This window comes from Notothenia rossii, assembly GCF_949606895.1.
Source record: "Notothenia rossii genome assembly, chromosome: 11".
In the NCBI taxonomy this organism is placed as follows: Eukaryota; Metazoa; Chordata; class Actinopteri; order Perciformes; family Nototheniidae; genus Notothenia; species Notothenia rossii.
In genome coordinates, this window is record NC_136910.1 from 16,203,068 (window position 1) to 16,217,370 (window position 14,303).

Here is a 14,303-nt window from a genome sequence, read left to right on the forward strand (position 1 = left end):
CCCAACAGGCTTACCGTCAACAGGTTGCACAATTAATTCAAAAACACATAGTCAACATTATTTTAACCCCTCAAACATGAGAACAACTATCCGACCCAAACATAAACAGGTTAACTATCTCATAACACAATCATCCCCCATAATTAATAAACGCAAAATAAATAATAAATTGCATCATATTTGCATCATATTTAAACCACGGAAGTGATGCGCCTCCGTCTTTTCCACATTCCCCTTTGCTGGGGAGACGGCGGCGAAACTCCGTTCGCTGCCCGTCACGCAAGTATCGTGTACTATGGTTTAATGTACGTTTAAATAATTGTAAACTCACAAGCGTGCACTCATGGTCGCGCTACAGAATGGGAGGGGGGAAAAGGGACGTTTAGTGATGGTTTAACCTTATTTAATTACGAACGGAGGAGAGCAGGAAATGTTTGGTGTGTGTGTGTGTGTGTGTGTGTGTGTGTGTGTGTGTGTGTGTGTGTGTGTGTGTGTGTGTGTGTGTGTGTCTGTGTGTGTGTGTGTGTGTGTGTGTGTGTGCCGCAGGTTGTCAGTGGCAGAGTCAGTCACTCTGTGATGTCACACTAGCCCTCTGCTGTGGTGCATGGCTGTGGCCATCATAGCCACATTCTGTTCATTCAGAAATATTCTAGTCATGGCTTACTCTAATGGAAAATACAATAAGCTAAATCTGGCTCCGATCTAGGCAGTTCATTTGCCAAATAAATTAGAAAGGCATCTCATCTCGTGTCAGGGGAAAACTAAACAAGGCTGATGGGAATAGTGTTGTTAGCATCATCTGTTTTAAAATGTCAGCATATCAGGCCATTGAAATATACAGAATGCTGAAAGACAGTCTGGTCCATTATGTCCATTAGATATTAATATATGGATTATGTTGCTGATTTAAAATTGATTGCTCAACATATTACTTAATTATTTATGGATTCAAATAAATAGTTGCTGATTATTTTTTTGTAATCGCTTAATAGTTTTATAGGGATTTAGTAATCTAATAATCCTTCAATCAGCTTATAATGTGTTACATATAGGTGGAATTACAGCTAGCGATGCTGTGTTGACTGCAGTAAATAGCAGATAGCGGTTGCAAGAACAAGTAGTAAACAACAGCAGTGCCTTAAATAACAAAACAAGTGTAAGGGTTGGTGTGTTAAAGACCCAAAGGGCATACATTGCAACAAAAATGGTGAGATAATATGGTAAAAGAGATGATTAGTTGCAGTTGTAATGTAAGAAGCGTAACACAGCTCTGCGGTGGTTGATGTCCAATTAAACCCGGGGCATTCACTATGGCGAAGCTCTCAGTCGTCTGCTTTGAAAGAGTTTCAGGCTTTCTATCATTAGAAAGGTCACTCTGTGTGCTACAGTTGTGAGTCATGCGCAAATGAGTTGGTTTTGAAAAGGAGCTTTCGGCTTTACCAAGGTCCCAGCAGATATCTTATCTGTGCCGCCTCATGAGAGAAGAGAGTTCTGAAACAGAGACCTGACCCTCTCCCACGCAAGCACATGCCCTGACCCCATCACTCACTAACATACAGTATGCACACAGGGGTGAACAGGTTACTGCCGCACACACAGCAGCAGCAGAAAGGAGGCCCTCTCACCTGTTCGTCCACTCTGTGAGCCACGGTCGTAGCCGCTTCCTCCCGCTCAGCATCGCTCACAGGTCGGATCCTCAAGGCAACCTGCGGCACACAGAGATAACTTAGTCCTCTTTCTATTTAATCAACACAAAGGTATTCAATTTGCTGAAATCAAAGGTTAGACATCCAATTGGACTCTGCCTTGACTAGTAGGAATAACATAGACGGCAAACAAGAACCCTGGCTTCTACAATAAATGAGTTCTTATTTACAAGGAGTCTAGCCTGGAGTCTATTGATTCAGCTAGAGCTGTACCTGAATATGTACATGTGTTCAGAGCGCTTCTTGGATGGCTTCTGAAGTGAAAGAAAATGTGGTGCAGGAGAAAATATTTAGTGTATCTGCCAGTTGCAGCATATACTGTATGTGTTTCCTATGTTTTCTCAAGGCGGAAATCTGTTTATTTTTGACATTGAACTCAGTTTACAAGTTGTGAAAAACCTGATGAATAAGGTCTTTTGTGGCCTTGAGGAGCTTTGTCCAGTCTTAGGAAATAACCCTTGAAGATAACATTGAGATTATCTATGTCTGAGATTTGAGATGTAGGATTTAAAACATGTAGAGTTATAGCCACTGTATTCCATTAGGGGAGGTGACTAAGAGTCTAAATATCTTCATGAATTTTGATCAGATTCCTTGAAGTGCATAACAAAACGTGCACGCCTAATCTTTTAAAATGTCAAGCACATGATGTACAATTTCTCATCCACTAAACCAGATGACAAATCACTAGCATTTCCTGTGCTTGAACGAAGCTTTGTTGGTTGATTTTTTCCTGTGAATTTAACATATTGTCCTCATTTTCACATGGTGTTTTTCCAGTCCCACAGACACAAATCATGTAAACATTGTAAACAGGAAACTGAATCGGCTGTCCAAGGTCTACCCTGCCTTTAGAGCAGTGCATGCTGAGCTTAAGTTCAGTGCCACTGCCACTTTCATTGTGATAAATAGGTATAGAAAACCGGTGGCTGAATGGATCGACTATCCAATTAAACTTCACATTCCACTTCTAATCACTTCGCAGCGTGAGGAATGTGAATGTGTCCATCAAAAAAAAAGTTAGAATGATGACATTTCCTCACAATCAGCAACACTAAAAGACACCTGTAATCTCAGAGGACGTTTAAACCTTCAATTATGAACACTGGCAAATACAAAATGACTAATTGTATGGATCAATACACAATGCCTGGCCACACTGGTGTTAAACTTTCTCCCCTTGCATGGTTTCTGCCTATATGCAAACATTCAGAGATGAGTATGAAGGCTTTTAAATGGGTGGTAAAAGGAGGAAAATATACATTAACAATCAAAGCAGGAGTCTCATGTACCCAGAGGCTGGCATGTATGTGCCCGACAGACGGTTAAAATGGGGCACGCAAAGGGGTAATAATAAGGCCCTGTCTCTGTCAGCACCCTGTAGAAAGTGTATTACATGCTGGACAAGAGAGAGGCCAGGCAACTGAAACAGCCACTTCAATTATTCAGATACGAGCTGCGGAACACACTGCAGGTAGTGAACGGCTCGGAAATATAAAATATAACACCAACAATGGATGATTTGGGGAATTTAGAAAGAAACATCTTGCAGTTAATACCACAAGAAAACTGAAAAATACACTTTATTAAGGTACACCTGTACATGCTACCTGTCACAGTCTACATTTGGGATGCTTCTAATCTTGAATTGTTCATATCCTTTGCATTTAATACAAGTTGTGATTATATAGTATGTTTTATGAAATCTTAGTTGTGTTGGTGTTGACTGCATGATGTTAAGAGGAGTTTTCCGTAAGTAAAACAAACATTACCTCTTATTGAAATACTTAACAACATTTCATACAATTTCAACAAAAACTGAACATTATAATAATAATAGATTTATTTTGTTAGCGCTTTTACAGGTGCTCAAAGACACTTTACAGATATAGTGAAAAGAAAAGAAAAAGGAACAACAAATAAATATATAGTTAAAGTTAAAGTCAAATTATAGGCATCATATAAGTAGAATTTAACACAGAAAAGTTCAATTGGATTGCATTAGTTGCTATGGGGCAATCCTATTGAATAGGCCAGTTTGCAGCAGATTTCTTGGTGTAACATGGTAATGGTTTAAAATGTATGACAACTAACACAGCTAGTTTGAGTAAAGGGGAAACTGTTATACAGACTAAATTATGGAAATGTTAAGCTAAAACTCGGGATATTTAAAACCCCTGCCTACTAGGAAGTTAGATTTAATAGGACATAGTTTAAACTCACCGTGAGTTGTTGTTCCTTAGATTCCCCCGTGTCCTTCATGGTCACTTACGGTCAGAGTGAAGGATAACTAGTCAAACGGGACACTGGACAATTTTCCTCACTGCCTGCATGTCACCTCTGGAAAGAAAAACACCTGCAGCCCTCGGCAGACACAATCACTCAACAACTAATGGACTCGGTGTAGTTGCTAATGCTTTCTGACAGCAGCTACTACCGAGCTTAACAAGCTCACGTCGCGTCGTTTTCACTTTAAAACCTCTCGTTTAACTATCAGTCCAAGCTAGTGTCTCTTTTTTCTCTGTCTACGTCCTTCAAAGTGCGACTTCGCTCCGACAGCTCGTCCTCTGTGTTTCCTCTCGGCAGGCTAGCAACACGAAAGACGGAAATAATTTATCTGGCGGCAGAAGAAGAGCTGTAGAGGTGGGTAACACCGGCAGCTGCCCACCTGCTAGTCCCTGTCTGTCCTCCTCTCTGCCCGCTGCCCTGCTGCTGCTCTTGCGCTACGCTAAGTGTGTGTGTGCGCGCGTGCGCCTGAGCGAGTGCGCGTGCGTGCACCTTGTTGTCCCGGAGATCCGAGGAGCACGGTTGTTTTAACAGTGCGACTTCCGATTAGAAAATAAACAACCTGGATTTTCTAATATTCTTTTCTTTTACCAACGAATAGTGGTTTAATTTAACTAAGCAGCCGACACATACTCAAATACTTTGCATAATTACAATTTTGAGATATTTTAGTTTAGACTTCATTGATATGTTATACTAAATCTTCATTAGTATGTTTATACTTTTCTTTTTTACTACTCTTTATTTACTTGACAGGTTTAGATTATAGGCCTACATATAATCCAGAATTTAAATTAACAACAAAATATAAACCAATAGTTATGTTTCTTTCTGAAATGAGATATATTGCATATTGAGAGTATACCTTTTTGTGATGCTACTCGGCTACTTGTACAGTAAAGATTTTGAATGCAAGACTTAACTTCTAATTTGCCATCTAACAACTAATTTATGTAAAATACCCTAATGGTTCTCGCGACACTACAAATACATGTTATAGCTGTTTAACATTCCACACCTATATAATGTTGTATAGCCTTCATTGCAGTTAAACACTAAAGCCTTTTCTACTGGAGTTAATTCAGCTTTTACTAAGTAGCACTTTTTGCGAGACTATGCTGACATCTACTGGAAGTATACAGAAATACATTGCTGTGCCTGTGCCCACAGTTTCATTTAGCCACAATTATTTAGGGGCCCTTTTGTTTCGATTAAAGCCTTTCCTGTGGCAAAGTGCACCCAAAGGACATGAACACAAGTAAAGAAACAATAGGTTGTACTCAAAACTGATTTATTCAACTCACAGTTAGACCCCGTAGTTGGGGGGGGGGGGGGGTCAAACATAAAATTAAGCACCATTCTCAGTGCCTGTACAATGTAACATGCTAGAAGAAATGACACTTACCAAAATAATATTAAACAAAACTGCATGTATTAAATCCCTACGGAAAATCATGGTTAGTCAAATAAAAAATGTGATGTTTGGAATTAATGAAATAGAATTACCTGAATATTCTTATTTATCATGGTTAGAGCAGCAAGGTTATGACAGAAACTACAACGTTATTGTATTAGCTGGATTACATACTGTATGTAGAGAACATGAATGAATGGCCCTTTAGAAAGTACAAAAAAATAGTGATCCTATGTGACAATGCCACACGAAGCTAGCAAAAATATATAAAAGTTGGCACGTTGTTTGAACAAAATCAAAACAAAACACATTGGATATGAGAAAACGTTCTGTTATTGTACAACGTATGTACAGAAGCCGTGTTTTCAAGGCAGTCTCGTCTGCAGAAGATATAGAAACATAAAGCTTCATATTGCAGACGTGTCAGTGTGTAAATGTAAATAAATTATATCTCGACATACCTCCTGCTGTGTGCTGCCAGTGCTGGGTTTGTGCTTCACAAATATCAAGCATGATACATAGAAAATAATACATCAGCTGTCATGTTCACATTTTTTTCTCTTTGGAGACCTGAATCTAAGTTTTGTAGTGTAAATATAGTTTTTTTTGTATTTCTTTATTGTGAGCAGGTTGCTTTACTGCAATGAGAAGTTAATCCTCAACATTGCTTCTCTCCCCATTTCATCAAAGTCATGATTAGTTGTTTTTTTTACCTGGTACATAATGACACATGTTCCCTCAATGCTTTACTAATAGATGATGAAAGATGAAGAACATAACATATTAAGAGCAGGTTAAGTCCAGCATCAGGGTCAGACATATTTAGCAAGTTCCCCAAAATATGCCTTGGGGAGGACAAGTGCGATGAGTCGTTTATGAGCGCAGAGAAGAGTACCGCGATGGTTACATTGTCCTGAGACTTCAAAGCCTGGAGTCCTGGAACAATGAGACGTTACACACTGTCCCCTGTGATGCGTGGAGAAGCCACACACACTTTCTGTCTGTTGAGCGTGTGATGCCATTTCCTTCCTCCGTCAGATAAAGGAGTCTATGCTTGGAAGTCGTTCCCAAAGTGTCTTATCTGTTCCTCGGTCATGGACAGATAGGTGGCACGCATACTCGGGGAGTACTGTGGAGGGAAAAGTGAACACATGGAGGATGTTACAAGCTGATTCAGTGAGCTCATGGTAGATTTCACACAGTTATGGGCTGAGGTTAATCTCCGGCTAAGACGAAGGGAAATGCCATGGGGGTTTAAAGGAGTCCACAGAAAATCATTCTATTGATTATCAATTGTTCACCATGTGTAGGGTTGAAAAGTGGTCCTGTTAAGGTTAAAGCTTAGTAGTTGTAGTCAACTTGGATTCAATTAAGATTCAAAGAAATCCAGCAATGCAGACTAGCTGTGTTCTCACTACACCAATACATCTGTAAATATACACACTGAATATATAGATTTTAGTGGTACGACTGCTGTAAGTCCACGCTGAGTGCATGATGTCATCTTCCACAAGGACGCATGCCATAAAACTTTAAAAGAGCCACCTTCAAGTCTACAAGTACAGGGTATTTCATGCTAAAAAGATGGATTTTCTGCGGAGTATTCCTTTAAATCAAACCAACAAAACATACTCTGGGAATAGATCTTCTTCAAATCTATTACTAAAATGATGTACAGTTTGTAAAACATCAATTTACTCTCTGATATCACTTTATATCTGTCAATACCAGGATCAAATCATTACTATAGCCCATACACGATGCCTGGTGCCTAACTACCACCTTGTGGCAGTACAAGCTATAGAAGTGCATGCACAGGGAGGCTAACTGTGAGGAAACCCAGGGACACAACTGAAGTACCACCCTGTGAACGCTAGGGGAAGACAAACCATCACTAATTCAAAGAGAGGTTCTTGAATTAAGACTTTAGGCTACAAGTGAATAAGCCATGCCAAACAGGAAAACTGCACAGGAACCAAAAGTCATTTGAGGTGAAGGAGAGGTAAAAGACGGAGATGCAACAAAGGAAAAATGAGGGAGTAAACCCTGAGAGAGTTGAAAAGACTTACATTGTTTCTATACGGCTGAGAGTATACCTCCAAAAGTTGATAAAAAAAAGAGGAAATATAGAAATGAAAAGATACAAACAAACAAACATACACATGACAAACGAACAAACAAAAAATATATAAAAGAAGCTGTTAGCCGCAGACTACTGCATGGTGCTGCACATTGGAGGTCATGATGGAGAATTGAATTATACATAGTTTGCTGGCATTCATTAGGAAGGACGTCAGGAAGCAGAGTACATCACATTTGTTTGGTTAACTCATGTTGGAACTATAGGCTGAAGGTTAATGAGAAAGATGACTACTTTCATCTATAAACTTAATATGTGTTATTGCACAAGTCGTTTTCTAATTGAAACCTTTAAACATGGCAATAAATAACATGCAGTTCATATTCCCTGACCTTATGATCAAATCGTCTCTTTAAAGGGGCCCTATTATGGAACATTTTCAGGTTCATATTTGTATTTTGTGTCTCTACTGTGACTGCTTCCATGTTCAAAAAGTGTTTAATTTTTCTCATACTGCCTGTGCTGCAGCAACTCTTTTCACCCTCTATGTCCCGCCCCTTAGCCTATCACGCACATTATATTACATTACATGTTTCTTGTTTGACGCTTTTATCCAAAGTGACTTACATACTCAATACTGTGGACAATCCCCACAGGAGCAATTTGGGGTGAAGTGTCTTGCCCAGGGTTACATCGACATGCTGACTGCAGTGGGGTCTGAACCTGTGACCCCCTGATCCCACCACCAAGGCTCTATCCACTGCGCCACACGCCTCCTCCGCACAATGTGTTGGAGCGCTAGCCAATAGAAGCGCAGATGTTACATAGTGATGTCACTATGTTCCGGAGGTAAAGGAAAGAGTCCCATTGAGGCGTTTCAAGCAGGGGGTGATTGTGTGGGAGAGAAACCTTCCTCTGGTGGGAGGAACTTTGGGATTTTAGCCTTTGTGGATCATTTACATGCACAAAAACCTATATAACACACTACAAGAAAGTGCAAACCCCAACAAGCATAAAAGTGCCCCTTTAAATAACACTTTAAAAATAATTAAAAGGAAAAACTGGTCTAAAGTAGATTACCTGCAGAACACATTTAACTGCTGTATTTCATCACACATTTGTACTACAAGAGGCTGTGCCCAATGATTATTTAATCGAGAATGTTTCTATTTGTATCCCTGCGATGTACAGTAACAGGAGACAAGCGTCTCAGCAGGGGGGTGGGGCAGGGGGTGGGGGGGCAGATGTATTCACCGAGGAAGAAAATCTTTAGTGTCAACATAGAGTTTATCATTTACGGTCCGGGTCACTCCCTCTGGGGAATTTGGCCTGAGAGAGGCTAAAGGATTTTCACTTCATGATTAAATATTAACCACATTACTTCTCCTCGCCTGGCTTTGGCACTGTTAGAAAACGGTCTCAGTAAGTTACAAAGGGCAGAAGAAGGCACCGAGTACAAGTGTATCACGTGAAACTGCTTTAAGAAATCTTTAAAGAAATTGATTAAATTAAAGAAAGGTTATGAGATATGGCTTAACATTTGAGTGAATCGAGTCATCCGGTAAAAATATGAATGAAATAATTAGCAGTTACTTTATAAAAACTATTTCCTGTGCTTTAAAGGCTAAACGTGTGTTAGCTTAGATGAAAGTGACATCATAGGAAGGACTTGGCCTCTGGGACCCAACGCACCGAGGGGGGTGGAGAGCCTCGTCCTATCAGAGGAACGTTCTCGTACCGTGGATTCCCCCCGAACAGAGCCGCTTGGTTCCTGTTAAAGAATAAAAGAAGCGGCTCAGAGGAATTAGGGGATATTCAGACAACACATATTGATGTTTACATTTTGTCGTGCACTCACATGTTCTCGGACATGGGTGCGTTGGAGACGGTGGGGGCGGGGGGGTGGATGCTGGTCTGGCTGCCCATGCTGCTGCTGTAGCTGCAGAAGCTGTGCATGTTGGTGATGTTGGGGTTCTGAGCCATTATCCTCCGGGCCCGCGGGTTGAAGGGATCCTCCTCATCGATGTCGTCATAATCTCGTTCCCTAAAGGAGAAGAGAGAGGGTACATGTTACACCTCGGTCAGTCGGGTTAAGTAAACACAGAGATGTTCGGATTACAAAACACACAGAGGGAGAGTGACTTCATTCTGTGGTCATGCTCCATTACTACATTATATCTTTATGAATGAGGTTTGCTGCTATATCAACATTCTGAATGTTGTATATCAAGTCTCAAAGTGAATGTAATTGTCTGTACACCCAAAGGTAGCTGATCGTTTATCTGGCATTCTGTTAATGGTGCCAATGTGCCAAAGTGTAAAAGATGACAGGCCCTAAGGCTGGACTCAAGCTGTATTGTGTGTGTGTATGGTACATCCTAAAACCAAACCCCCAGGAACAGCACCAGGTAACAAACATGTTTAACTTCTTTACAACACCTTTAAAATACCTTTTCCCTTAGACTTACATTGGGTAATAGATATTTACAAATCAGAGTATAATATTAAAATGATTATGTTCTAAAAATGTGTCAAGTTACTTAATTCTGAATCAAGGTATTTTCACTAGCATAACAATTGCTGTTCATGTGAGCAAGCCTTGACCCCTACAGGCCCCATGGATGCAGACGATACAGGTGATTTTACACCCGGCATTCAGACTTTTTGGGTTATTACTTGAAAAGATTGTATTGTGGGGACACTTGCCCATTTCTGACAAATAAGCTGTGCCTTTATAACATTAACCATTTCTCATATCTTTTGTATTGTCATGTCCCTGAGAAACTTGTATGACTTTTAGAATGAAAGGGGTCCCAGCTCCAGCCCTGTATGCAGTCCTTTACAACTCACTAAATCCATGGCAATGATATTACTTTGTTTACAACCAAAAACAGCGTCATGGGACCTGTAGCTAAAAAATGTAAATGTTGTCGAAATTTGCTGAAAAAGTAATAACAGCAGGGACAAAATCCATTAGTATTAGCTTTTTGAAGTTGGATTATCAATAGTTTCTTGACATTATTAAGTTGTTGTACACCATTGCCTGGGGCCCAACACCTTGCTTTCAGACCTCAGTTTGTATTTTTAACAATTGTACAAATAAAAAAACAATGATATACATATACACTCACACACACACTTATATTCAGGCTGGCTCATACACTATGTGAAGCTGCATAAAGATGGCTGCAGGGTGAAGAAATGAGGGCACTGAGGCAGAGAAGCAGAGAACGAACTGACCTGGAGGCTATTTGTCTCCATGCCCTGGGAATGGCACACAGCATGACGGTGAAGGCACAGGATGCCAGGGAGGAGAAGAGGCAGAGGTAGAGTACACCCTCCACCCCGTCGTAGCACACCCCCACCATCGCATCCAGGTAATCCTAAAGAGGTCAAACAAATAATAAAACAGACAAAAAGGTAGAGGCACAGGCTTTGAATCTTACAGTAGACAAAATGAAGCGAGGATGGAAAAGCACTTAGAGCCCTGGGAGTGTGTCCTCTAGTCTGCTTTATTGGTGTCATGCAGATTCAATGGGATGTTCAACATTCTTATTTAAACCGCAGTGCAGTTATGAGCCACAATGTACAAGTGTAACAGAGCAGGAAACTCACATATTTTAGAAAAAGCTATTCTCATTACATTTTGAAATCCTCTCTGCTGTGCCTTGCTCCGCTGTGTTCCTAGTTCCACATTCGGTTTGATTTGACAATCCTGCGTGGCCACTTTATTTCACTGTTGACCTAGTTGTGCTGTTGTGTTGCCAATTAGGATGCAGTGCACACACCTTGTTAAGCCCCCTGCAGTCCAGCAGGGCGGTCAGCTGGTGCAGACTGGCCTCCGAGGAGTTGAGCACATGCTGAATACCCAGCAGGTCTCTCTGTGGAGAGGTCAGAAATACTTGTGAAAAAGTCCTGCTAATGATACTCCTAAAATCATTTGAGTCTGTTGTAATGCAGCATATACATCATTGAGTGGGTGATACCTCAGCTGTAGGGAACAGAGGCACAGCAAACTGCAGAAGACCGTGGATCTGGATCTGCATGGTGGTCAGGGACCTCTGGAAGATGGTCAGAGGCTGCACACAAGAAGAGTGAAGAGCATGGCAATGTGAAGATTCACCTTAATAGACACACCATAACGCCTAGTTTGAAAAGGTTCTTAAAGAACGCGCAAACTTCTTCCACAAAGTGATAACATAAGGAATAAAGAAGGGCTGCACAATTTGGGAAAACATATTTAGTTGTAATTATTTTTGACTGATATTGCAACTGTGATAAGATTCAAAATATTAGAGGGAATCAGAGGAATACCGTTTTTACGCCGAGACCTAAACACAATACTTTATTTAGAATAATATTTTCACATATTTTAGATATAGTGCATAAGTCCATATTGTGAATTGTACAATGAAAATCACTTTAATTAAATGTATTATGTCAACAAATGTCAAGTTGTACCTAATATTTCAACTTAATATTATTGCTTTTAACTAACCTAATACAGTTACGTGACATTTGTTGACATAATACATTCAATTAAAGTCAATGTTCAGTGTATAACATTTGGATTAATTGTGCAGCCTTAGAAGAAAGCCATTAGCAAATATAATGGATTACATTTGTATGCAATGTAATATGTTGTTTTATCCCAAAACAACAATGCATACAGTAAAATACATAAGTAAAAGAAACCCCTAACCCTTTCACTTGACATAAATGAACAACAGGATGTGAACTAAGAACATAAGCACAAAAACAACACACAGACAAAGCAGAATAGATAAATGGCAGCTTTTTAGGGCTCTAAACTCATATTAAAAACTAGTTCACAACATTCTGTATTTGGTTTCTTTACTTATGGTGATGTAGGTTTAAGTTCCCACCAACAGGGGGCCAAATAAGCCCCTTACATTCAGTGCGATGTAGAGTGAGCAGATAACCACAAGCTGCCTGAGAGACAGCACCTTTTGTTAAATTAACATTCAAGCGTTACCATAAATGAATCATTCTGTCACATCTCCAAAGTAAACTTGTATCTTCACAGTCACCCAACCTTATAAGAGTAGCTTGGGAACCTTTAAAGGCCTGTGGCTCAATGTTCAATTTGAACAGGATGTGGTCAATTACCTCAACCATCCATAAATGTAATTGCTTTCCTCTGATCTGAATTTTTTTTCTTTTTCTGCAGATCTGCATGACTATCCATTGTGCTCTCTTTTGAGTCTATCTAACCGCCTGATCAGATTCTTTTTTCAAGCTTTGGTGAGTTTTGTAGCGTAGAAAGTGGATGGAGGAGGACAGTAAGGAAAGCAGAGAGATGAGGTTGATAGGAATATAAAAAGAGCCGTGGAAATAAGCCGCTTTCCCTTCTACTCCAGTCGGACTCAGATGAGGGCCGGGGTTGCACTTTTCCTTGTTGATGTGATGTTTTAGTGTTGTTCTTTTGTTTTGTATCCTTCCTTTAACTGTCAAGTGGGAACTAAGTATTTTTTCTACGTTTTTGTGCTTCTCTTATTTTCCTACGATACTGCAATGATTGGGTGTGAATAAGAAAATATGAAGGACAGACCATCTATGACTGAAAGAATATTGCTTTTATTTGATTTTGTTATGGTTATTTCATTTTGTATTTTATTTTGTATGGAGGGGCAGTTAAAATAAGAGTTCCTTCTCCCTGCTCCTTTCCACCATGCGCTAATAAAATATCTGGAATAAATAAATTCAATAAAAATAATAATACAAAAATAAATATAAAAGATAGTTGACGCAGGAGTAAAGCCCCAGAGCGAGGGCACAGAGCAGGGCAGGAAGCACTGCTGTGACTCAGGCTGATAAAACAAGAGAGAAGGTTTGTGTTTCCCAATCAGTGTGAAATCCAGGCAGCTCGAACTTTGCACCTGTTGGGTATCTGCGTGGCGGAGGGAATGAGCGCTGGCTTTGTTTACCAGGCGGGGTGACGGCCGCTGCTGCTGCACTCATGTTTTCCTCTGGGCATGTCTACAAGAGCCAGATAATAAGATTTGAGCTCCGCTGGACCAGAGCTCACAGAAAATGGACTTAACCACTGACTGATGTCAGCGGTGGAAGCCAGTGATGTGACCCACAATATCTACTCTGTGTCTGGGAAGAGTCACCGCACAGAGCCTCAGAAGAGATGCGGATGTATAGCCTTTGTTTTTCGGGGCTTTGTTAAATGTTGGCATGTTGTTGCTTGTTTGCTTACAGAGAAGAAATTGAAAATTGATGGTGTGACAGCCTGGGAGATAGGGTTGGGTGATTTGCAATTTTCTAACGTTCAGCCAGACCTGTGAGGTGAAGTAAGGATGTAAATCAGACAGGCAGCGCTGGATAGAGAGGGAGAGTTTGACAAAGATTGAACATGAGAGGAGAAACAAAATCCCCATCCAGCTCTGATTTAGTGAATTACAAAAGGTGTTTGACATTCAGGTGAAAAGTTTTAAAACACTTAGCTAACACAAGACAATTAAGTATTTAAATGACTGTGTTTTATTAGTCAGGACCTGCTCCAAATGGAAATACAATCATTTACATCCTATTTTAATAATGGTTTTGTGTGACCTTGACAGTGAGGATTTTGCAAATAACTATTAAATGATTAGTTTGAACTGTTCATTTATATTCTTTTACACAAATGTTATATTATTATTCCAAAGTGAATGTTTTAAAAGAGGTCCTGCTGGGTATTGGAAACACATTAGTATTAATAGTATTACGTGGAGTACTGACCAAAATGTATAGCATCACTTTTTAGGTAGTAAAATATAAATGTGTCTTTACACATTTTAAATCACTT

At 40.0% G+C, this 14,303-nt stretch overlaps 2 protein-coding genes across 4 annotated transcripts in view; both read right to left on the reverse strand.

Moving 5' to 3' along the window:
• The window catches only part of kif19 (kinesin family member 19), a 35,106-nt gene extending 30,651 nt beyond the window's left edge, over positions 1-4,455 (reverse strand). Inside the window, exons 1-2 of the mRNA XM_079657913.1 lie at positions 3,930-4,455; positions 1,626-1,706 (exon numbers count right to left, since the gene is read on the reverse strand). Coding sequence (XP_079514039.1) covers positions 1,626-1,706; positions 3,930-3,968 — 120 coding nt within the window. The 5' untranslated portion in view covers positions 3,969-4,455. The remainder of the gene's footprint in view (positions 1-1,625; positions 1,707-3,929) is intronic.
• An 811-nt stretch (positions 4,456-5,266) lies between these two features.
• Positions 5,267-14,303, reverse strand: part of ttyh2 (tweety family member 2) — a 55,066-nt gene continuing 46,029 nt past the window's right edge. Inside the window, exons 9-15 of one of the 3 annotated variants that reach the window (XM_079658071.1) lie at positions 11,473-11,565; positions 11,275-11,367; positions 10,727-10,869; positions 9,345-9,530; positions 9,179-9,257; positions 7,476-7,502; positions 5,267-6,535 (exon numbers count right to left, since the gene is read on the reverse strand). In XM_079658071.1, the coding sequence (XP_079514197.1) occupies positions 6,455-6,535; positions 7,476-7,502; positions 9,179-9,257; positions 9,345-9,530; positions 10,727-10,869; positions 11,275-11,367; positions 11,473-11,565 (702 nt within the window). In that variant the 3' untranslated portion in view covers positions 5,267-6,454. Of the gene's footprint in view, positions 6,536-7,475; positions 7,503-9,178; positions 9,258-9,326; positions 9,531-10,726; positions 10,870-11,274; positions 11,368-11,472; positions 11,566-14,303 lie in introns of all 3 variants that reach the window. The other 2 variants (XM_079658072.1, XM_079658073.1) reach the window with 2 other exon arrangements.